The sequence below is a fragment of the Gopherus evgoodei genome, chromosome 7 (assembly GCF_007399415.2).
Source record: "Gopherus evgoodei ecotype Sinaloan lineage chromosome 7, rGopEvg1_v1.p, whole genome shotgun sequence".
Lineage (NCBI taxonomy): Eukaryota > Metazoa > Chordata > Testudines > Testudinidae > Gopherus > Gopherus evgoodei.
The window spans coordinates 98,249,975-98,272,431 of record NC_044328.1 but is presented as its reverse complement, the minus strand read 5'-3'; the positions used below and the strand labels follow the sequence as shown (position 1 = coordinate 98,272,431).

Sequence of the window (22,457 nt, the reverse complement as noted above, 5' to 3'; positions counted from 1 at the left end):
TTCATCCCCATACTCACTCATCTATCTATCTACCTTCCCTCCCAAACTGCCCCCCTTTCCCTTCCAGACCCTTGGGACCCATTTCTGCATTCACAGCCCCTGCATGGAACAGAGACAGTGAGCAGAGGAGGAGCGAGAGACATGCAGGCACAGAGAGGCGCTGGGCACAACCCAGACATTTGAATTGTTAGATGCCCTCTGGCTGATAATGGGATATGGGGCCCTTCCCCTCTACAGGGCGCCAGCTCCAATCTGGCCCCACTGCAGGAGAGAATGGGGGAATGACTGGCTCATGGGGGTGGGGAATGGGACAGGAGGCCCTTCCCCTCTCAGGGTGCAGGCTCTGGTCTGGCCAGTTAATGGGGATGGAGTGTGTGCGGTGAAGGGGCAGTGTTGGGGCATCAGCTGGCTGGCCAAGGAGTTCACAGCATCAGAGCTGTGCAGCCCCTCCTCTCCCCATGTCAGACAGAAGGCTGCAGTGCAGCTGCCCATGCTGAGGGGGAAGAAGCCAGATGCACCTGCCCACCTAGGAGACTGTGGGGAGGGCATGTGTGTGGGGAGGGGCTGGAGAGGGGTGTGTGTCTATGGGGGGATGGGTTGGGGAGGGGTACATGTCTATGGTGGGAGAGGCTCGGGAGGTGTGTGTGGGGAGGGGCTGGAGAGAGGTGTGTGTCTATGGGGGGATGGGCTGGGGAGAGGTTTGGGAGTGGCTGGAGAGGGGTACATGTCTATGGGGGGAGGAGATGGGAAGGTGTATGTGGGGAGGGGCCTTCGAGGGGTACATGTCTTTGGGGGAGGGGCCAGGCAGGTATGTGTGGGGAGGGGTACATGTTTATGAGGGGGAGAGGCTGCAGAGGTGTGTGTGGGGAGGAGCTGGAGAGGGGTATGTGTCTATGGGGGAGAGGCCGGGGAGGTGTGCGTGGGAAGGAGATGGGGAGGGGTACAAGTGTATGTGGGAGGGACTGGGGAGGTGTGTGTGGGGAGGGGTTGGAGAGGGGTATGTGTCTATGGGGAGAGGGGCTGCGGAGGTGTGTGTGAGGAGGGGCTGAGAGGGGTACGTGTCTATGGGGGAGAGGCCGGGGAGGTGTGCGTGGGAAGGAGATGGGGAGGGGTACAAGTGTATGTGGGAGGGACTGGGGAGGTGTGTGTGAGGAGGGGCTGGAGAGGGGTACGTGGTTATGGGGGGGACAGGCTGGGGAAGTGTTCGTGGGGAGGAACTGTGAGAGCCGAAGGTGTTTATGGTGTAGGGGCTGGTGAGGTGTGTGGAGGGAAGGGCTGGAGAGGGGTATGTATCTATGGGAGGAGGGGCTGGTGAGGAGTATTTGTCTATGAGGGGCAGTGACTGGGGAGGTGTGTGTGGGGATGGGCTGGTGAGATGTACGTGTCTATGGGGGCCAGGTATGTGGAGAGAGGCTGGTGAGGAGTAAGTGAGTATGAGGGAAGGGGCTGGAGAGGGGTATGTGAGGAGGGACTAGAGAGGGGTATGTGTCTACAGGGGTGGGGGTGGGGCTGGGGAGGTGTGTGTGAGGAGGGGCTGGGGAAGAGTATGTGTCTATGAGGGGGAAGGGCTGGGGAAGTGTGTGTGGGGAGGGACTTGTGAGGGGTATGTGTCTAAAAGGGGGAGGGGCTGGTGAGCTTTGTGTGGGGAAGGACTGGACAGGGGTACGTGTCTATGGGGGGACGGGGTGAGGAGCTGTGTGTGGGGAGGAGCTGAAGAGGGGTATATGTGTATGGAGGAGGGGCCAGGGAGGTGTGTGTGTGGAAGGGATGGAGAGGGGTACGTATGTAAGTGGGAGGGACTGGGGAGGTGTGTGTGGGGAGGGTATGGGAAGGCATGTGTCTATGTATGGAGAGGGGCTGGCAAGGGGTCCACGTCTGTGAGGGGGAGGGGCTAGGGAGGTGTGTGTGGGGAGCGGCTGGACAGTGGTATGTGTCTATGGGGAGAGGGGCTGGAGAGGGGTATATGTCTATGAGGGGGAGGGGCTGGGGAGGTGTGTGTGCAGAGGAGTACTTGTCTATGGAGAGAGGGCCTGGGGAGGTGTGTGTGTGGAGGGGCTGGAGAGGGGTATGTGTCTATGATGGGGAGGGGCTGGTGAGGTGTGCGTGGGAAGGGGCTGGTGAGGGTATGTGTCTAAGGGGAGAGGGGCTGTGAAGGTGTGTATGGGGAGGGCCTGGAGAGTGGTACGTGTCTATGGGGGGAGGGACTGGTGAGGTGTGTGTGGGGAGGGGTTGAGGAGGTGTACGTGTCTATGGAGGAGGGTCTGGGCAGTGTGTTTGGAGAGGGTCTGGGAAGAGGTACTTGTCTATGAGGGGTAGGGGCTGGAGAGGTGTCTGTGGTGAGGGGCTGAAGAAGGGTATGTGTCTATGGGGGAGGGGCTGGGGAGGTGTGTTTGGGGAAGGGCTAGGGGGGTACTTGTCTATGGGGATAGGGGCTGGGGAGGTGTGTGTGTGGAGGAGGTGGAGAGGGGTATGTGTCTATGGGGGAGGGGCTGGGGAGGTGTGTGGGTGGAGGGGCTGGAGAGGGGTACGTGTGTATGTGAGAGGGAATGGGGAAGTGTGTATAGGGAGTGGTTGGAGAAGGGTATGTGTCTATGGGGAGAGGGGCTGCGGAGGTGTGTATGGGGAGGGGCTGGAGGGGGTATGTGTCTATGAGGGGAAGGGCTGGGCAAGTGTTCATGGGGAGGAACTGGAGAGCGGAAGGTGTCTATGGTGTAGGGGATGATGAGGTGTGTGGGGAGAAGGGCTGGAGAGGGGTATGTATCTATGGGGGGAGGGGCTAGTTGGGGGTACGTGTCTATGGGGGCCAGGTGTGTGGAGAGAGGCTGGTGAGGGGTATGTGAGGAGGGGATGTGTCTATGGGGATGGGGAGGTGTGTGTGAGGAGGGGATGGAGAGGAGTATGTGTCTATGAGGGGGAAGGGCTGGGGAAGTGTGTGTGGGGAGGGGCTAGAGAAGGGTATGTGCGTATGGGGTGAGGAGCTAGGGAGCTGTGTGTGGGGAGGAGCTGGAGAGGGGTATGTGTGTATGGGGGAGGGGCCAGGGAGGTGTGTGTGGGGAGGGGATGGGAAAGGGTATGTGTGTAAGTGGGAGGGCCTGGGGAGGGGAAAGTGTCTATGGGGTAGGGGCTGGTGAGCTGTGTGTGGGGAATGGCTGAGGAGGGGTATATGTTTATGGGAAGAGTGGCTGGTGAGGTGTGCGTGGGGAGGGACTGGAGAGGGGTACATGTCTGTAAGCGGGCAGGGCTTGTGAGCTGTGTGTTGGGAAGGACTGGAGAGGGATATGTGTTTAGGGGGAGGGCTGTGTGGGGAGGGGCTGGTGAAGGGTATGTGTTCATGGGGGAGGGGAGTATGAGGAGAGGCTGGTGAGGGGTTTGTGTCTCTGTGGGGGAAGAGCTGAGGAAGTGTTCGTGGGGAGGGGCTGGGCCCGTGGGGTGTGGGGATGCAGAGCTGGCTGGAGGAGCAAGTGGGACCCATGAGCGTAAATGGGATCTGGGCCAGGTTGCCCACACTGGGCTGTTACAGGCAGGTGCTAGCTGGGATGTGTTTTGGGGGCTGGGGTGGGGGGGAGCACCACCAGCTGATCTAAATCTGGGGGCCGCATGCGGGGACCGAAGCAGTGCCATCAAATTGATCTGCCTTCCAACCTGCCCCTGCCCCTCCCTCTCATTAGCCACGTCCCAGCTGCCATCCAGGTGGCGCAGAGCAGTTTAGAAGGCAAATCCTGGCCAACTCTCCACCCTCCCCCCCAAAGATGCCTTTTAAAAAAAGAGAGGAGAGGAGGATTGTTAAAGGGACCTTCTGTTGTGAGCAAAACCGACTCCAGATGGCTCTTACTGAACCGTTATCAGCTGGTTAACGCTCTGACTTTACAACAGCTTTGGCTTTGGATGAATACTCTGGAAATCGGCAGGTTTTTAACCCTCTGAGTTTCAGCTTCTTGGGTTTTTTTAGAAAACAGGATTATTTTTGTTTTAATTTTCTTTTGCTTGTGGTTAAGAAATCGGCACCCAACTGCCCGGACTCCTGTCAGTCATTTGTTTTTCCCTGAGTTTGGGGGGGGTTTAGCGCGTTAATTAGTTTTCACTCTTGTTAGATGGATTTTTTGTTTGTTTGTTGCTTATTTAAAGAGCTTATTTGTTATGTGGTTTATTTGCCACCTGGATTTTTTTAAGGGCCTACACCCGGATGCGTGTATACACACACAATACTGCCCTGTGTTAAATTTGTCTTGAATTCCTTCCCTGCACTCAAACCCCTTGTGATTGCTCTGGTGGGAGGTGTGAGGCCTGGCAAAGTTGTGAGGCTTGTGAAGGCTGAGGGTTAACAAACTCATGCCGCTTGCAAACAGAGCCTCACCAAAATTGTCACTCTTGTAAACACTGATGATCACCAACCTCAGGACGCTTCTGAAAAGGGGAAGCATCAGCTCATCTGTGAGGCATGAGACCCTTGTGGCAAATGCACATTTGTTGGGGCTTAGCTTAAACCCAGCTGACTTGCCAGCAGGAGAAGGGTTTGTTTGTGTGTGTGTGTCTCAGGGGAATGAGCAAGCAGCCTAATGGAGCAGCTGGTGCTACCACACTGGCTGAAAAGCCTCCAGGGAAGCATTATTCTGAGGCAGACCTGCTTGCTTCTCTGCTATCCTCCATCTCTTCCTGTGTTTTATCCCTCAGGGATGCTGGTACAGACGATCTGTCCTGAGATGCTTGCTCCTTATCCCGCATGGGCAGTGCCCCTGTGCCCAGCGACCCAGCCTGATATCCCAAACATCAGCAGTGCCGAAAGTCAGGCCTCCGAGGAAGTGGGGCAGGGGCTCACCAGAGCGGGGTCTCCCCTCTCAGTCAGGTCTGATGACAGAAGTTCAAGTGGCAAGCCGTGAAGCTGAACAGTGGATCGATCCCTGATTGGAATCAGCCACCACAAGCTGGGGCATTTCTCCCAATCTCTGGGCACTTGGTTTGAGCATGGGTTGGGGCTGCACAGCTGGGTTCAGGCTGCAGCAGCAGGGCCACCCAAGGCACAGGCCAGAAATCAAGAGCAGGAAGTTAGTGCTGTCTGATTTAATCTTAGTCCCAGAAAAGGGTGGCCTCGGGGAACTAGGCTGCCCACAAAGGCGTCTCCCCACAAACCGACAGGCAGGGGGGCATAGAGCACTGCTCCCAGGGGAGAGGGCTGGTCTCTTCCTAGTGCCTTTCTCCTGGTAGTGCTGAGACCAAAGCCCACCCCACGGTTTGCACTTCCAGACTGGGCTCTGGTTAGTGCGGCAAGTTGAAAGGCTGGGCCTACTGTGAGTGCAGCAGGCGCCAGGCTGGGACAAGGTTGCGGATGCCTTGGTGCTGAAGGGGTAGTTGAGCTGCTGGCTAGGAGTGTGTGTGGGGAGACATGGGTCAGCCAGATGAATCGACTAGTGAATGAGATAATAGATAAACAGAGAGGTGTGTATGAGGGATGGATGGATGGATGGTTGCATGTAAGGACAGATGAATGAATGGGGATGTGTGGGGATGGATGGAGGGGTATGTGGGGACAGAAGGAAGGAAGTGTGTGTGTGGGGACAGAGGGATGGATGGGAGGGTTGGCGTGTGGACAGATGAAAGGAAGGAAGGGTGTGGAGACAGACGGAAGGGTGTGTGTGAGGATGAAGGGATAGATGGGGGCGTGAGGAAGGAAGGAAGGAAGGGAGTGGGGGGGACAGATGGATGGATGGGGGTATGTGGGTTTGGAGGGATGGATGGGGGTGTGTGGGGATGGATGGATGGAAGGGGATGTATGGGGATAGAAGGATGTGTGCGTGGACAGATTAATGAATGTGTGTGGGGAGGAGAGGGGGGTGTGGGGATGGAAGGAAGGAAAGGTGTGTGTGGGGATGGATGGGCACGTGGGGGGACGGATGGATGGAGGGGGGTGTTCTGGAATGGAAGAGTGTGGGGGGGAACGGAAGGAAGGAAGGGGGTGTGAGGACAGATGGATGGGTGTGCGGGGGGATGGATGGATGGTGGTGTGTGGGGATGCAAGAAAGGAAGGGGGTATGGGATATGGATGGATGGAGTGTGTGAGGATGGAAGGAAGGGTGTGTGTGGGGGGGGATGAATTGATGGATGGATGTGTGTAGGGGGAAAGAAGGAAGGTGGTGTGGGGGCTGGATAGATGGATGGGGGTGTGTGGGGATGGACTGATGGATGGGCATGTGTGGAGGATGGATGGGTGGAAGGGGGTGTGGAGACTGAAAGAAGGGTGTGTAGGGACAGATGGCAGTGTGTGAGGATGGAAGAAAGAAAGAAGGGGGGTGCAGGGACAAATGGAGAGATGGATGGGGTGTGTGGAGATGGAAGGAAGGAAGGGGGTGTGGGGACGGATGAATGGGTGTGTGTGGGAGGGACAGATGGATGGAAGGGGGTGTGGGGATGGATGAATGGAAGGGGGCATGTTGGTATGGATGGGTGGAAAAGTGTGTGGAGATAGATGGAGGAATGGGGTGTGTGAGGATGGAAGGAAGGAAGGGGGAGTGGGGACGAATGGATGGATGGGGGTGTATGGGGATGGATGGAGTGTGAGGATGGACGGAAGAAAGGAAGAGGGTGTGGCGGATGGATATGTGTGTGTATGGGAATGGAAGGAAGGAAGGTGTTATGGGGGCTGGATAGATGGATGGGGGTGTATGGGGATGTATGGATGGAAGGAAGGAGGTGGGGATGGATTGATGGATGGGTGTGGGGGGGATGGATTGGTCGAAGGGTGTGTGGGGACAGATGGATAGATGGGAGTGTGTAAGGATGGAAGGAAGAAAGGGTGTGTGTGGACGAATGGATGGATGGGGGTGTGTGTGTGGGATAGAAAGATGGATGGAGTGTGTGGGGATGGAAGGAAGGGGGTGTGGGGATGAATGGATGAATGGGGTGTGTGGGGACAGAAGGAAGGAAGGGGGTGTGGGGATGGATGAATGGGGGTCTATTGGTATGGATGGATGGCATGTGGGGATGGACGGATGGGGGTGTGGGGATGGACGGAAGAAAGGAAGGGGCTGTGGGGGATGGAAGGAAGGAAGGGTGGGTGTGGGGACAGATGGATTGGTGTGTGTGGAGATGGACGGATGTGTGTGTGGGGGACAGGGGGGATGGAAGGAAAGAAGGCAGTGTGGGGGCCAGATAGATGGATGGGGGTGTGTGGGGATGGAAGGAAGGAAGGGGGATGTGGGGATGGATTGATGGACGGGTGTGTGTGTGGGATGAATGAATAGAAGGGTATGTGGGGACAGATGGAGGGATGGGGATGTGGGGGGGATGGAGAGATGGATGGGGGATGTGGGGATGGGTGTGTGTGTGTGGGACAGATGGATGGAAGGGGGTGTGGGGACAGATGGATGGAAGGGGGTGTGTGGGGACGGATGGATGGGAGTCTGTTGATATGGATGGATGGGGTTTGGGGATGGATGGATGGGAGCGTGGGGATGGACAGAAGGAAGGGGGTGTGGAGGATGGATGGATGGGGGTGTGTGGGGATGGAAGAAAGGGAGGGGAGGTGGGGGATGGATGGATGAATGGGAGTGTGTGGGGATGGAGGGATGTATGTGGGGACGGAAGGAAGGAAGGGAGTGTGGGGGATGGATGGATAGATGGAGAGTGTGGGGATGGAAGAAAGGAAGGGGTGTGGGAGACGGAGGGCTGGATGTGTGTGGGGATGGAGAGATGAGGGTGTGTGAGGATGGAAGGAAGGGGGTGTGGGGGACAGACAGATGGGGGTGTGCAAGGATGGAAGGAAGGAAGGGGGTGTGTGTGGATGGAAAGAAGGGTGTGTTGGGAGGAATGGATGGATGGGGGTGTGTGGGGATGGAAGAAAGGGAGGGGAGGTGGGGGATGGATGGATGAATGGGAGTGTGTGGGGATGGAGGGATGTATGTGGGGACGGAAGGAAGGAAGGGAGTGTGGGGGATGGATGGATAGATGGAGAGTGTGGGGATGGAAGAAAGGAAGGGGTGTGGGAGACGGAGGGCTGGATGTGTGTGGGGATGGAGAGATGAGGGTGTGTGAGGATGGAAGGAAGGGGGTGTGGGGGACAGACAGATGGGGGTGTGCAAGGATGGAAGGAAGGAAGGGGGTGTGTGTGGATGGAAAGAAGGGTGTGTTGGGAGGAATGGATGGATGGGGGTGTGTGGGTGGATGGAGAGATGGATAGTGGTGTGTGGGGATGGAAGGAAGGGGGTGTAGGGGATGGATGAATGGATTGGGGGTGTGGGAATGGAAGAAAGGAAGAGATGTGGGGGATGGATGGATGGGGGTGTGCAGGAAAGGAAGGAAGGGTGTGTGTGGGGATCGGAGGAAGGAAAGGGGAGTGTTGGACAGATGGATGGATAGGGGGTGTGCAGGGATAGAAGGAAGGGGGTGTAGGAGACGGATGGATGGATTGGTGGGGTGTGCAGGAAAGGAAGGAAAGGGGTGTGGGGGACAGATGGATGGGGGTGTGGGGAAGGAAGGAAGGGGGAATGTTGGATGGATGGATGGGGGTGTCCAGGAAAGAAAGGAAGTGGATGTTCGGGGACGGATGGAAGGAAGAGGGTGTAGGGGATGGATGGATTGGGGGTGTGGGGAAGGAAGGAGGTGGGTGTGCAGGGACGGATGGAAGGAAGGCGGTGTGGGGGACGGATGGATGGAAGGGGATGTGCAGGGACAGATGGAAGGAAAGCGGTGTGGGGAAAGGATGGATGGATGGGGGTGTGCAGGGATGGAAGGAAGGGGCTGTAGGGGACGGATGGATGCGTTGTGGGGGTGTGGGAATGGAAGAAAGGAAGAGGTGTGGGGGATGGATGGATGGGGGTGTGCAGGAAAGGAAGGAAGGGTGTGTGTGGGGATGGAAGGAAGGGGGAGTATTGGACAGATGGGTGGATAGGGGTGTGCAGGGATGGAAGGAAGGTGGGGTAGGGGATGGATGGATGGATGGATTGGGGGGTGTGGGAATGGAAGAAAGGAAGGAGTGTGGGGGACGGATGGATGGGGGTGTGCAGAAAAGGAAGGAAGGGTGTGCGTAGGCATGGAAGGAAGGAAAGGGGAGTGTTGGACAGATGGATGGATGGGGGTGTGCAGGGATAGAAGGAAGGGGGTGTAGGAGACGGATGGATGGATTGGTGGGGTGTGCAGGAAAGGAAGGAAAGGGGTGTGGGGGACAAATGGATGGGGGTGTGGGGAAGGAAGGAAGGGGGAATGTTGGATGGATGGATGGGGGTGTCCAGGAAAGAAAGGAAGTGGATGTGCGGGGACGGATGGAAGGAAGAGGGTGTAGGGGATGGATGGATTGGGGGTGTGGGGAAGGAAGGAAGTGGGTGTGCAGGGACGGATGGAAGGAAGGCGGTGTGGGGGACGGATGGATGGAAGGGGATGTGCAGGGACAGATGGAAGGAAAGCGGTGTGGGGGAAGGATGGATGGATGGGGATGTGCGGGGATGGAAGGAAGGGGGTGTAGGGGACGGATAGATGGGGGGTGTGGGGAAGGAAGGAAGTGGGTGTGCAGGGACGGATGGAAGGAAGGCGGTGTGGGGGACGGATGGATGGAAGGGGGTGTGCAGGGACAGATGGAAGGAAGGTGGTGTAGGGGACGGATGGATGGATGGGGGTGTGCAGGGATGGAAGGAAGGGGGTGTAGGGGACGGATGGATGGGGGGGTGTGGAAGGAAGGAAGTGGGTGTGCAGGAACGGATGGAAGGAAGGCGGTGTGGGGGACAGATGGATGGAAGGGGGTGTGCAGGGACGGATGGAAGGAAAGCTGTGTGGGGAACGGATGGATGGATGGGGTGTGCGGGGATAGAAGGAAGGGGGTGTAGGGGATGGATGGATGGGGGGTGTGGGGGACGGATGGATGGATTGGGTGTGTGGGGGGGAAAGGAAGGAAGAAGGTGTGGGCAACCCATGGATGGGGGTGTGCGGGAAAGGAAGGAAGGGGATATGCGGGGATGGATGGAAGGAAGGGGGTGTAGGGGATGCATGGATGGGCGTGTGTGTGGGGGCTGGACAGCTGAAGATAGAAAACACCATTGCAGGTGTTGCGTGCATTGCAGAAGTTGCCAGCACCCCTCTGCCTGGCTGGGCAAAGCTCCCTCAAAGTTGGTGGCTTCTGCGCCCCTCCTCGATGTTCAGCAGTGAATTTGCACAGAAGCAGCCTCCCATGAGCCCTTGGGCTGAACCAAGAGGAGAAGGGCGTGGACGACATGCAGATCTCAAGCCTGGACAGTCTGGAGCTTTCAGGGATGAGGTTTGGAGCCAGTTCTGACCTGAGCTGGCCGGGTCGGTGCTGCCCCTGGGTGTCCAAATGGACCCATGCTAATCTTAAAAGGAGGAATAGCTCGCAGGGAAGGAGGCACATCCCTTCTCCACATGAGGGTTGTCTGACTGCGTTATAACAGGCTGGGCTCTTCCCAAGGGGTGAGCAGCTTGGGACCCTGTTATGAGAGTGCCCTGAGAGATGCCTGTACTTATGCAGCTAGTTAATGTGCCAGTAGGTGGTGCTCAAGAACCCACTGCATTGTTCATGTTGCCGAGCGATTGAAGTTGTTCTAAGTGGGTGTCAGAAGGAAGAGGGTCGTTGCTTTCATGTAGCTGAGCGAGGGCCCACTCAAGGGCCACGTGTGCTCTTCTTCCACAGGAATGCCAAGCTCCACTGCAGCACTTTCAAAGTGTGTTACATTTTACAGATGGGGAAACCAAGGAACAGAAAGGCAGACTTCCCAAAGTTGCCTAGCAGCAGAGCCAGGAATAGAACCCCAGTGTCCTGAACACCAGTTCTGTGCTCTCCACCAGGCCACAGCCAGGGTGGGAGCCCAAGAAGACACTTGGTTAATGGGATGCCTAGCTGCTCCAGACTTCATGCCTCATCTCTTGGCTGGCAGGTTAGAGGATCAAACAGCTGGCTGGGAAGGGACAGAGTGTTCGGGAGCTCAGTGATTTTTTACGGGAGGATCAGAGCATGTTACTCTACCCTTCCAGATCCAGCACCAAAACAAAGGGACAATATTTAAAAACAGCAGGATTTTCCATCCTACAAAACGATGTGAGATTTTGACTATTTTTGCCATCCTGTGTTAGACCAAAAAGCCAAAATTTTCAACTTTTCCCAGAATGAAATACCCTCAAAGTCGCTTACAATGGCACTCAACAAGCTGCTTGACAAAATGGTGTTTGGCTGAGCTACTCCAGGGAGCAGATGATCAGCCCTGATCCAGAGGAAATTTTCCACATTCAGAGCCAACCCTGAAAGATGCTGCTGCCCCTGTTGTTCGAAGGGGGCATGGATAGGGGTGTGTGAGGATGTGCCAATCTAGGGCAAACTCCTTTTCCTAACACCCACCCATGCTTGCAGTGAGGCCAGGTGACTGCCAGCCCTCACCTGATTGACCTTTAAATCTCTGGCCCCTCCAGTGCAGCCAGTTAGAGCTTTAACCCTTTGAGCACTGCTGCCGAGTCTTACAAGTAGGCATGGAAGGACACTGTGACAGCATGGCAGGTGATGACCTACTTCATGGCCACCCCTCACTGGCCCCTGAAAGCCAGCCAAAGTCTTGAATGTTGGGAGCCTGACTCAAGGGGCTTCTCCAAAATAGCTCAAAGCCCATTGGGGGAGCGGGGAGAAATCGGACTCCTTTATTTCAGATCTAAAGGAGATCTAAGCTTTGGAAGAATCCTGCTCTGATTTGTGGGTGCCAATCCCTTGGAAATCCAGCCCCAGGATGGTTGGGAAGCTGCGATCCACTTCCATCACAAGGCTGTTCAATGCTTAAAGAGCTCGCAGAGTCTCCTGCTGCAGGGACCATCTTCAAATGCAGGAGGCACCCGAAACCTGTGGCAGCTTTTGAACCTTGGGGACCTTGTGTTTGTGAGATGGCCTTTTCAAATTCACCCAGTCCCCAGCACACGTCACAAAATCTCTTACACTCAGTCATCAAAGGGCTAAAGTGACACTGTTGGTTAGATCCCCTCCTGAGAGATAGCTCTCAGCTGTGGTGTTTTCAGCCAAGATGATTGAGACACTTGATTCCCATTCGTTTAGAGGGGAATCTGAATGTCTCCACACCTCGGGCATCTTTGCAATGCTCAGCGTTGGTGTTAAAAATAAACTCAAGCTAAAAACAAAACAAAACAAAAAACTTGCTGGAGTATTTAGGGGATAATTATTATTTTTGAAGGATTCCACTGCAAACAGTGGGCTCAATTTGTCTTTCGCTTACACTAGTATAAAAGGGTATTAGATCTCAGCTGCGACAACTCTCGGAATAGTATCATAGCTGGTGTTTTTCCTGAAAGCCCTAGCTCCAGGAATCATGGGATTAGGTGAGAATGTCTGTTCTCTTAAAAAAAAAAGTTTTAACACTTCCTGTTTTATTTATTATCTTGTTTCCCTCCACAGATCTCAAAGTGTTTTACAAAGGAGAGTCTTATCCCCATTTTACAGAAGGGGAAACTGAGGCACAGCAGGCCAGTGGCAGAACTGGGAGGTGAACCCAGACGCCCTGAGTCCCAGTCCAGTGCTCTGCCCAGTAGGACACACTGCCTTGTTGCTGGAAAATGTGAGTCCTAGAGACTCAAAATGCAGAAGGCAAAAGAAGAAGAATCCCAGATTTCTCCTTTTTAAAAATGTGATGATTTCTAAGCCAATCTCATGATTTCTGACTCCACCCCAAGCTGGCAATACTGCATTTTGGCATCACAATAAGCAGCCAGATTTTGAAAAGAACTGAGAACACTGGACTCAGACTGGGAGCTCTATGAGGCAGGGACTGTCTCTTGGCTGTGTGTTTGTACACTGCCTAGTGCAGCGGCCTCCTGGTCCATGACCAGGGGCTCTTAGGTGCTACAACAGTACAAATATTTCATAGGTTGATGGCTTTCAAGGCCAGAAGGGACCATTAGATCATCTCTGCTGCCTTGTCTAACACAGGCAGAGAATGTCACCAAGCTAACCCTGCAAAATCCCAATCACTTGGGTTTAACTAAAGCATCTTCCAGAGAGGCAGCCATCCTGCCTTGGGCCGTTTTTTAAAATGGTTAATTGCCCACCCTGGTCAAAATGTGCGTCTTGTTTCTCAGTGGAATGTGTCTGGCTTTAAAAGTACCCAGGATTTTCTCCCGGTAAACCATAACCAAGTCACCTCTTCCTCTTCTTTTGGATCAGCTAAACAGATCGAGCTCTTAAAATCTCTCACTCTCCAGCATATTTTCCTCCACCCACATATAATTTTTGCTGCTCTTCTCTGCACCCTCTTCACTTTTGCCATTATCTTTTGTCAAAGGAGGGCACCAGAACCGGACACAGGATTCCTGATCACTGCAAACAAAGTCAATGGCATTTCACTTGTGTAAATGAGAGGAAAACTGGGCCCAAGATAACAAAAGATAACCCAGTGATCTGACTCTGTTGCTCTTTCCTAACCCCAGCTCTTTCTTAGCCCTGAAAGTGAAAGTCACTAAAAACAATAGTGAAACTAACTAGAGATGCAGGCTTGAAACTGACCAGTCTCATTTCATTGACTGAAGTGCCAAGTAAAAAAAAATTAACCGTAGGGCATCAATGATGAAATCAGATATAAGAACTATAGCTCCCCGCTCCCCCTGGCAAGAGTTAAGAATGTGCTGCAGAAGTGTCAAGTATCAGAGGGGGTAACCGTGTTAGTCTGGATCTGCAAAAGCAGCAAAGAATCCTATGGCACCTTATAGACTAACAGATGTTTTGGAGCATGAGCTTTCGTGGGTGAATACCCACTTCCTCAGATACACGCATGGTATTCACCCACGAAAGCTCATGTTCCAATATGTCTGTTAGTCTATAAGGTGCCATAGGATTCTTTGCTGCAGAAGTGGGAGATTTAATCTTTTCTTTAGACACTATAGTGTCCATTTAAGCACAGATCTGATGAACCCCCTATTGCCTGATTTCTTTTTAAAAACAATTCATCCCAAAGGCTTTTAAAATAATAATTAAAAAAGTGTGGTTTAGTCCTAAAGGGTGAAATTCACCCTTGCTCATGCATCACTTAAATCCAATTGAGTGGAGCAGAAGTCTTATGCTGGATTTCTGCACCAGGGGGAATTTTGCTCACAAAGCAACTCGAATTGGCAGAAGTTTCCATTCCACTTGGACTGGTACCTCAGCTGGTGTAAACTGCCATAGATCTATTTACATCAGCTGAGGCTCAGAGTTTAAAACTTGATAAGTTCTTCCAGACTCAGATCTCTTGGGGTGGGGTGGGGAGTTCATCTCATTTTAATGTGTTGCAAGTGTCTGTGTATGTGTGTGGCAGGGGGACAAGGTAAGAGAGAGACTTTTTAAAATCAGTTTAAAATTCCAAATATAATCCAGATGAAGGTAAGAAATTTAGCATCCAAAGTGGAAAATCAACACATAAAAGCCCATACTACTCAAAGGGTTAAATCTTGTTTTGCTATTTTTTTGGTTCATCCAGGTGTATATAGATATATAAATCTCTCAGTTTTTGTATTAAATAAATTAACTTGTTAAAGTCCCTTTAACTGATTTTTTTTTGGTTGTTGGTTGTTTAAACAATCAAGTTACAGACATTAAAAGATACATTTAGATGCTTATCCCAGTTAGAAAAACGTGCTAAGAATTGGTTATTAAAAGACATTTTGAATTAATCGGTTTAAAATACATTACAAGACTGGTTTAGCGTTCGGTTTGTGTTAAAAGCATATTATTAGCTGGTTAAAAGAATATTTAAAATTACTTTTTTTGTTTTGCTTTTTCCCCAACTGAGTTTAAGCATTAAAGGTACAGAGCTCAGCCCGGAGAGAGAACAGGGTGTGACCCCATGCTATGAAAAGTCGAGTCAGTTACAAAGCTGGTGAAAAAATACCCAGAGTTCTAGGAAAGGATTCTGGCTGTTTGAAGATACAGGCTGAAATGCTGGCTCCATAAAAGTCAACAGCAAAATGCCCTTCACTGTCTCTCTAGCCAAGACAGATGGTGTAGTCTAGTGGGTAGGACACAAGAGTGGGACCTTGGACTTCTGGGTTCTATTCCTGGCTCTGGTTCTGCTGCTGACTGTGGGCAAGTCTCTGAGCCTCTGATTCCCATTAGCCTACTTAGACTGTAAGTCTTTGGGAGAGGGAGCATGTGTCCTGCAGCACCTGGCACAATAGGGACCTGATCTCAGTCAAGTCCTCCAGAAGCCAGTGAAAAATAATAACTCTCAATAATATTTGTCATTCCTGACCCCTGCATTGTAGGTTGGAGAACCTCCCTGTATTGCACTCCCACAGTTCTGTGGGAGAAATAGCAAACCCTCTCTGTCACCTATACAGCACTCCTCCCTGTGTCTCTCTGAGTCAGGCTCCATCTGTTTGCTGATCTGCAGTATTTATTCTTCTGCAACTCACAACTGCCTGGAATCCTGAAGTGTTATGTTTGCTTAAAATAATCTGTATCAATGAATCCCACAGGCTAATCTCACCAACTTCCTCCAGGAGTCGTGAGTCCCACAAGTTAATCTCACTCATCTCCTGTGGAGAATCCCACAGGCTAACCCCACCGACCTCCTCCAGGAGCAGTGAGTCCCACAGGCTAACTCTGCTGACCCCCTGCAGGAATCATGAGTCCCACAGGCTAATCTCACTCACCTCCTCCATGAGCAGAGAGTCCCACAGGCTAACCCCACCAGCCTCCTCCAGGAGCAGTGAGTCCCACAGGCTAACCCCACCAGCCTCCTCCAGGAGCAGTGAGTCTCATAGGCTAACTCTGCTGACTCCCTGCAGGAATTGTGAGTCTCACATGCTCATCTCACTCACCTCCTCCAGGAGCGGAGAGTCCCACAGGCTAACCCCACCACCCTCCTCCAGGAGTCGTGAGTCCCACAAGTTAATCTCACTCACCTCCTCCAGGAGTGGAGAGTCCCACAAGCTAACCCCACCAGCCTCCTCCAGGAGCGGAGAGTCCCACAGGCTAACCCCACCAGCCTCCTCCAGGAGCAGTGAGTCTCACAGACTAACTCTGCTGACCCCCTGCAGGAATTGTGAGTCTCACATGCTCATCTCACTCACCTCCTCCAGAAGTGGAGAGTCCCACAGGCTAACCCCACCACCCTCCTCCAGGAGTGGAGAGTCCCACAGGCTAACCCCACCACCCTCCTCCAGGAGTGGAGAGTCCCACAGGCTAACCCCACCACCCTCCTCCAGGAGTCGTGAGTCCCACAAGTTAATCTCACTCACCTCCTCCAGAAGTGGAGAGTCCCACAGGCTAACCCCACCACCCTCCTCCAGGAGTGGAGAGTCCCACAGGCTAACCCCACCAGCCTCCTCCAGGAGCAGTGAGTCTCACAGACTAACTCTGCTGACCCCCTGCAGGAATTGTGAGTCTCACATGCTCATCTCACTCACCTCCTCCAGAAGTGGAGAGTCCCACAGGCTAACCCCACCAGCCTCCTCCAGGAGTGGAGAGTCCCACAGGCTAACTCTGCCGATCCCCTGCAGGAATCGTGAGTCCCACAGGCTAACCCCACCATCCTCCTCCAGGAGCAGAGAGTCCCACAGGCTAACCCCAGTCTCCCTTCATCTATAGAAAACTAATAATGTTACATAAATCTGTAACCCAAACACAAGATACCTAGAGCTGGGGAAAGGATGGGCTGCATCTGTCACAACCAACCGAGCCATATAAAGTTCTCGGTGACCAATGAAATCATGCATCCACCCTCTTTTACCATCCAAATCCCACCACCAATTTTTAACTAAGCTACCAGGACAAGATGCTTTCTAAAGAGGAGGTGGAGGAGAGGGTTGGGATGGCAGCGGGAGAGCTCTGCACCTTTAAATCTTTTTTTATTTATTAACCGCAATTAATTATCGTTAATTACCTTTGTCGAGTAGCCACTCATCTACTACTCGACCGAGCCGATACGGAATTCTCTGCCTAGCAATCGCCAGCCGCTCATTATCACTGTTCCCTTTAAAGAGTTTAGAGAAGAGATTTGCAGACCGTTAAAAGAAAAATAAATAAATAAAAAGATAAAATCAAATGAGAGAGAGAGAGAGACATATAACACCATCTGGAAGGTCAAAGGTCAGAGGTTAGCATGTTTAGAGAGGTCAAATAGTGGTTAAGCGTTGAATCAAAATTAACTGGCTGCGGGGATGTTGGTTGATAGTTTAGTCGATTTAGGTAGCACAGACAGCTATTTACACAGTTTAGTAGAGTTTAGATGTTAGGTGCGCGGCTGGATGTTAAACGGATTTATGCAACATTTAGGAGGAGAAAGCTCCGGTGCAGTTTGGGGTTTAAAACTGACTTTTATCAACCTTTAGTCCCTGCCAAATCAGATCAAATCCCGAAAACAGTGACACACGGCCTGTTGCCACCTTGGAGAAAAGACACGTTTCCTGTGCACCAGTTTCCCTTTCTAGCGTCAATTGCCAAGCTTCTCTGCGCGATTCCCCCCGTGCCCTCCCCCTGCTGCAAAAAGCACACAAACAAGGTCACATTCGCCCCCCCGCCCCATCCCATTTCACATTTGTCTCTGAAAACCTGGCTGGCAAAATCCAAGAATGTTCCCAAAAGGCCCTAGAAGCTGGGTAGGCCTCCCTGTTTTGTTTCAGTGAAGAAGAGAGGGGGGTCTCTCTCAGGCCTGCATTAGCAGGGAGGGTGTTTGTGCAGCAGCTGCACCCAGCGCAATTGGGGCCTTGATCCCAAATGCCTGTTAGGTGCTACCAGAGGGGAAGCTCAGTGTTCGTACAGCACCCAGAATAACGGGGCCCCTGTCCTCAGCCAAGCCTTTGACTGGAATAGAAATGCTCCTCGTGTCTCGTCCTCTATGCTTTACAAATGAGCTGGTTAGCGAATTCCCAGGGCGACTGGGCTCTGGAACTGGCATCACACACAAACTACAGGTTAGGAGTAAAGGAAGCTGCTGTGTTACTGCCATAGATGAGGCCAAGGGACAAGAGAGCTCAGCTGTGGGTAACACACCTGCCCTTTGCTGCTGATTGCAATTTCCCGTTGGCTCAGCTGGCAGGAGGAGGTGCCTTTGCAGGAGAGAATCTGTGGTGATGGTCAGGGTCTGTGCAGTGCCTGGTTAAATGGGTGGGCTCTCTGCACTGCCTGGCACAATGGGGCCCTGGTCACAGTCTGGGTCTGTGCAGCACCTGGCGCAATGTGGCGCTGATCTCAGTCTGGGTCTGTGCAGCGCCTGGCGCAACGTGGGCCCCAATCTCAGTCGGGGTCTCTAGGTACTACTGGGATGAAATCAAATAATTGTACAGGTGGGACTGACCACAGAGCAATTATGGGGCAGATTTTCTAATGAGCTCATTGTAAGCCCCTGGTCTGTGCCTGATTTGCAGAGCCTGTGAGTCTGTTACAGTCCAGCAAGGGAGCCCTGGGTTTTTAGCTCAATCTGTAGAGACTGCAGCTGATTTGATCTCTGGTCTCGGCACTGAGCAGGCTCCAGAGCTCCAAAGAACTTGGCATGCTGGGAGCTGATCCCTGGGGGAAATCAGGCCGTTAATTGCTACAGCAGAAGCAGCTATGAAATCTGGTCCCAGTTGTGCATGACAAGTGAGGGCCTCAGTGATTTGCCCCAGATCACACAGGGAGTCTGTGGTGGAGGCAGGAATGGAACCCAGGAGCCCTGGGCTCTCTGGAAAATCTGGTCTTGTTTGACTTGCTTAAGATCACATAGGGGATCTGTGGTGGAGTGGAACCAAGGTGTCCTGAGTCCCAGCACCATACCTCCAAAGGCACCTTTCTTGGTGCGAGTGACATGGCAGAGATGCTCGGGCTGTTCCTCTGTGTTTAGGGGAGGAGAGGCAGCACTGGCAGAGACATGAAGGTCACAGTGACATCCCCCCCGTTGTGCCTGTGCACAGAGGTAACAACCCTTTAGTAATGAGGAAGCTACTGGGGATGGGGTGGGGTTAGGTTGGGTGGAGCATCCCTGCTGGGCTCCTGTTGTGCACTGGCTGTGCTGGGTGGCGTGTGGGAGTGGGTAGGAAGGAACAGGCTGTTAGACCCCGTGTGGGAGAGGTGCTAAAGTAGGAAGCCTGTAGGAATCGGTAGGAGCCAGGATTCCTAGGTTCTCTCCCCAGCTCCGGGAGAGAGGTGGAATCTAGTGGTTGGAGAAGCTGGGTTCCTCCCTGTGAGGGGAAGGGATGCAGAAACCCCTCCCATGAGCTCTTTCCTCTGAGGTCTCCCCACCCTCACCTCTCTATTCAGGATGCCATTTGGCTCCCTAATTAGGAGCGATCGGGGACTTTTTATGCTGTCATTAGCGCCTGTATTAACGAGGCGATTAACATCTTTAATTAAAACCACACCATCCCTGGGAAGTGACCTGGGTCGCTTATCAGCAGCCAACACTCCAGCAAGCTGGGGGGATTGCCATTGGAGCCACATGCATGTGGCCTTGCTAAATGGGAGAGTGCTGGTGTACATGGGAATTGCAAGTGTGTGCATCACATGTCCTGTCTATATATCAGGTACATACAAACTACATATGTGTGTGTCACTCTTTACATATCAGGACATGCCTGGGGCTGGTGTAATCATGTGGATGTTGGTGTACACACAAACTATACATATGTGTATTGCAATGCTGTTGAGCTCCAGGTGCTGGGAGTGGGGGGTGCCTGGATTCCTGAACCAATCCCCACCAGCCTTTATCATTCTCTGGGCTGTTCTCTAGCTAGCAGTTCAGGGTCATTACATCACACACACCTCCCAGTGCCAGCTTCTGTATGGGCCACGTAGGTCCGGGGGCTCTGAAACCAGCCCCCTACCCAGCCTTCCCCCACTGCAGGGCACCCAGCTGAGTGGCATGGCACAGCACAGCCAGGCAGAAAAGCCAGCTCTGGTATTTTGGTGTCCACTGACATTTCCCCCAAACGGGCCTTGGGGCTACAGACAGTCCGTGACTAGTGGCTTGGGTGAGCAGTGGGATGGGGGAGGGAGGGAAGAGAAGGCATTAACAGGAAGAGATACCCAGATGCTATGGTGATGGGTGCCATATAAGGATGGATGGAGGAGAAGACAGTGTGGATGGGGATGGATGGAGGGGTGTGGACAGGGATGGATGCAGGACTGTGGATGGGGATGGATGGAGGGGTATGGTCGGGGATGGGTGGAGAAGACGGTGTGGATGGGAATGGATGGAGGGCAGTGAATGGGGATGGATGGAGAGGTATGTGGGAGAGAAGATGGTGCGGATGGGGATGGACGGAGGGGTGTGGAAGGAGATGGATGGACAAGAAGATGGTGTGGATGGAGATGGATGGAGAGGTGTGGAAAGAGATGGATGGAGGAAAAGATGGTGGGCATTGAATGGGGATGGATGGAGGGATACATGGGGGAGAAGAAAGTGTGGATGGGGACAGATGGAGGGGTGCAGATGGGAATGGATGGAGGAGAAGATGGTGTGGATGGGGGTGGATGGAGAGCAGTGAATGGGGATGGATGGAGGGGTATGTGGGAGAGAAGATGGAGCAGATAGGGACAGATGGAGGGGTGTGGAAGCAGATGGATGGAGGAGAAGATGGTGTGGATGGGGATGGATGGAGGGGTGCAGATGGGGATGGATGGAAGAGAAGAACATGTGGATGGGGATGGATGGAGGGGTGTGGATGGGGATGGATGGAGGGGTACATGGGAGAGAAGATGGTGCGGATGGGGATGGATGGATGGAGAAGAACATGTGGATGGGGATGGATGGAGGGGTATGTGGGAGAGAAGATGGTATGGATGGGGATGGATGGAGGGGTGTGGAAGGAGATGGATGGAGGAGAAGACAGTGTGGATGGGGATAGATGGAGGGCAGTGAATGAGGATGGATGGAGGGGCACCTGGGGGAGATGGTGCGGACGGGGGTGGATAGATAAAGGGGTACATGGGCGAGAAGATGGTGTGGACAGGGATGGATGCAGGACTGTGGAGGGGGATCGATGTAAGGACAGCGAGAGAGCACACTGAGAAGGGAGAAGGAGATTGAACAGTTGTGTGGAGTGGAATCTTATGAGTCCATGTACGGAGTGTGCACAGTGTGTGAGGGGAGTGTGCAAGGTGTCTCCATGTGCGCACATAAGTGTGGAAGACACCAGTGTGCCGGGGGTGTGCCTGAATATGCAAGTTGCCAGTGTGAGCTATCTGGCTTGGCATAGGACTGGCTGGGAAGAGGCAGCCCAGGGGTGGGGTAGGCAGGGAGATCAGGGAAGGGGGCAAGATTGTGGCAGGTGGGGCGTGTCTCACTGCACATCACTGCCGGCCTCCTGCTGGTAGAAATTGCTATTGTGTCAGGGACAATCCAGCATGTGCATGACGTGCTCCTCATGATTACCCACACCACACTCTGATGATTACCCACAATTCTGCATGCCAAGCATGGCCCGATGGGTGCTGGGGAATGGCTAGTCCAGGGTGGCATCCCCGTTCCATTCGGCAGAAGGAGCGCATGCTAGTGTGTGGTTGTGGGAGATACCTATGTGCACAAGTGTGTATTACAAGTGTCAGTGTGCGTGAGGCATCTGTCCCAGTGCTGGGGCCTATTCCACATGCAGTTCTCTGCTGTTGTGTGTTGTGGGGATGGCTCTGGGCACCTGCCTATGTGTACATGTGTGTGTTTGGAGAGCTGTGTACATCTGTCTTTGCATGTCTGTGTTTGTGCACAAACGTGTGTGTGTTTGCATGTGTCTTTGCATACTTGTGGGGGGGGTGCAGATGTGCATTCACATTTCTAGCTCTGTGTGTGTATGTGTGTGTGTGCTCACATGCGTGTGAATGTGAGAGAGAGCATGGGTGTGCATGTACATTCATCTCCAGCCCCGAATGGATTTGTGGGCAGTGGTGGCCAGGACTGGATCCCTGCCTTGTCCCCCTCATGATGATCTGTCCTTGGGAACTAGCTCAGATTCTCTGTGCCAGGCAGAGATGCCAGCTGACACATGGAACAATTGGCAGCTTGGCAGCCCAGGTCCGAGGGGAGCGAATCTCCTGCTCCTTCCCAGGGGCCTGAACCCTGCTAAGTTTGCCTGGCTGGCTCTTGAGGTGCCGGTTTGTGTGTGATGCAGCCAGAGATGATGGGGGTTGGCAGGAAGTAGAAAAGTCATGGGGGTTTCAAATACAAATGTGGCATCATCTCTCCATCCCCCTGACATTCCCAGGGGCTGAGGGAGCTCAGTGGAGGCTGGAACCAACTTGCAACCCCTGATCTTTCCCTGTAACTTCCTCTGATTCGCCAACTCTGCAGCTGGCTGGAGCAGAAATAGAGTGCAGGATCCAGAGTGTGTGTCTTAGGACCTATACTGCTAAGGGCTGGGGGGATTCTCTCAGGGCAGGGAAGCAGGGCTGATGCCACTGCCTCCAGGGCCTTGAGAAAGGGAATTTCAGATCTACTGCCTCCCCCGCAATAGGCACTTTATACCTGTTCCCGGTGAGAAACTGCCTCCTGCTCCTCTAGAAGCACCTCAGATTCCCCCCCAGGCAC

The 22,457-nt window shown here is 53.3% G+C and overlaps 1 protein-coding gene across 30 annotated transcripts in view; it reads right to left on the bottom strand.

Annotated features, from left to right (window-relative positions):
• Nucleotides 1–22,457, bottom strand: part of NRXN2 (neurexin 2) — a 339,529-nt gene that overhangs the window by 29,369 nt on the left and 287,703 nt on the right. For 22 of the 30 annotated variants that reach the window (XM_030569276.1, XM_030569274.1, XM_030569293.1 and 19 more), the window contains one exon: nt 16,845–16,934. The exons of the other annotated variants lie outside the window; for them this stretch is intronic. In XM_030569276.1, the coding sequence (XP_030425136.1) occupies nt 16,845–16,934 (90 nt within the window). The remainder of the gene's footprint in view (nt 1–16,844; nt 16,935–22,457) is intronic. 30 annotated transcript variants of the gene reach the window in all.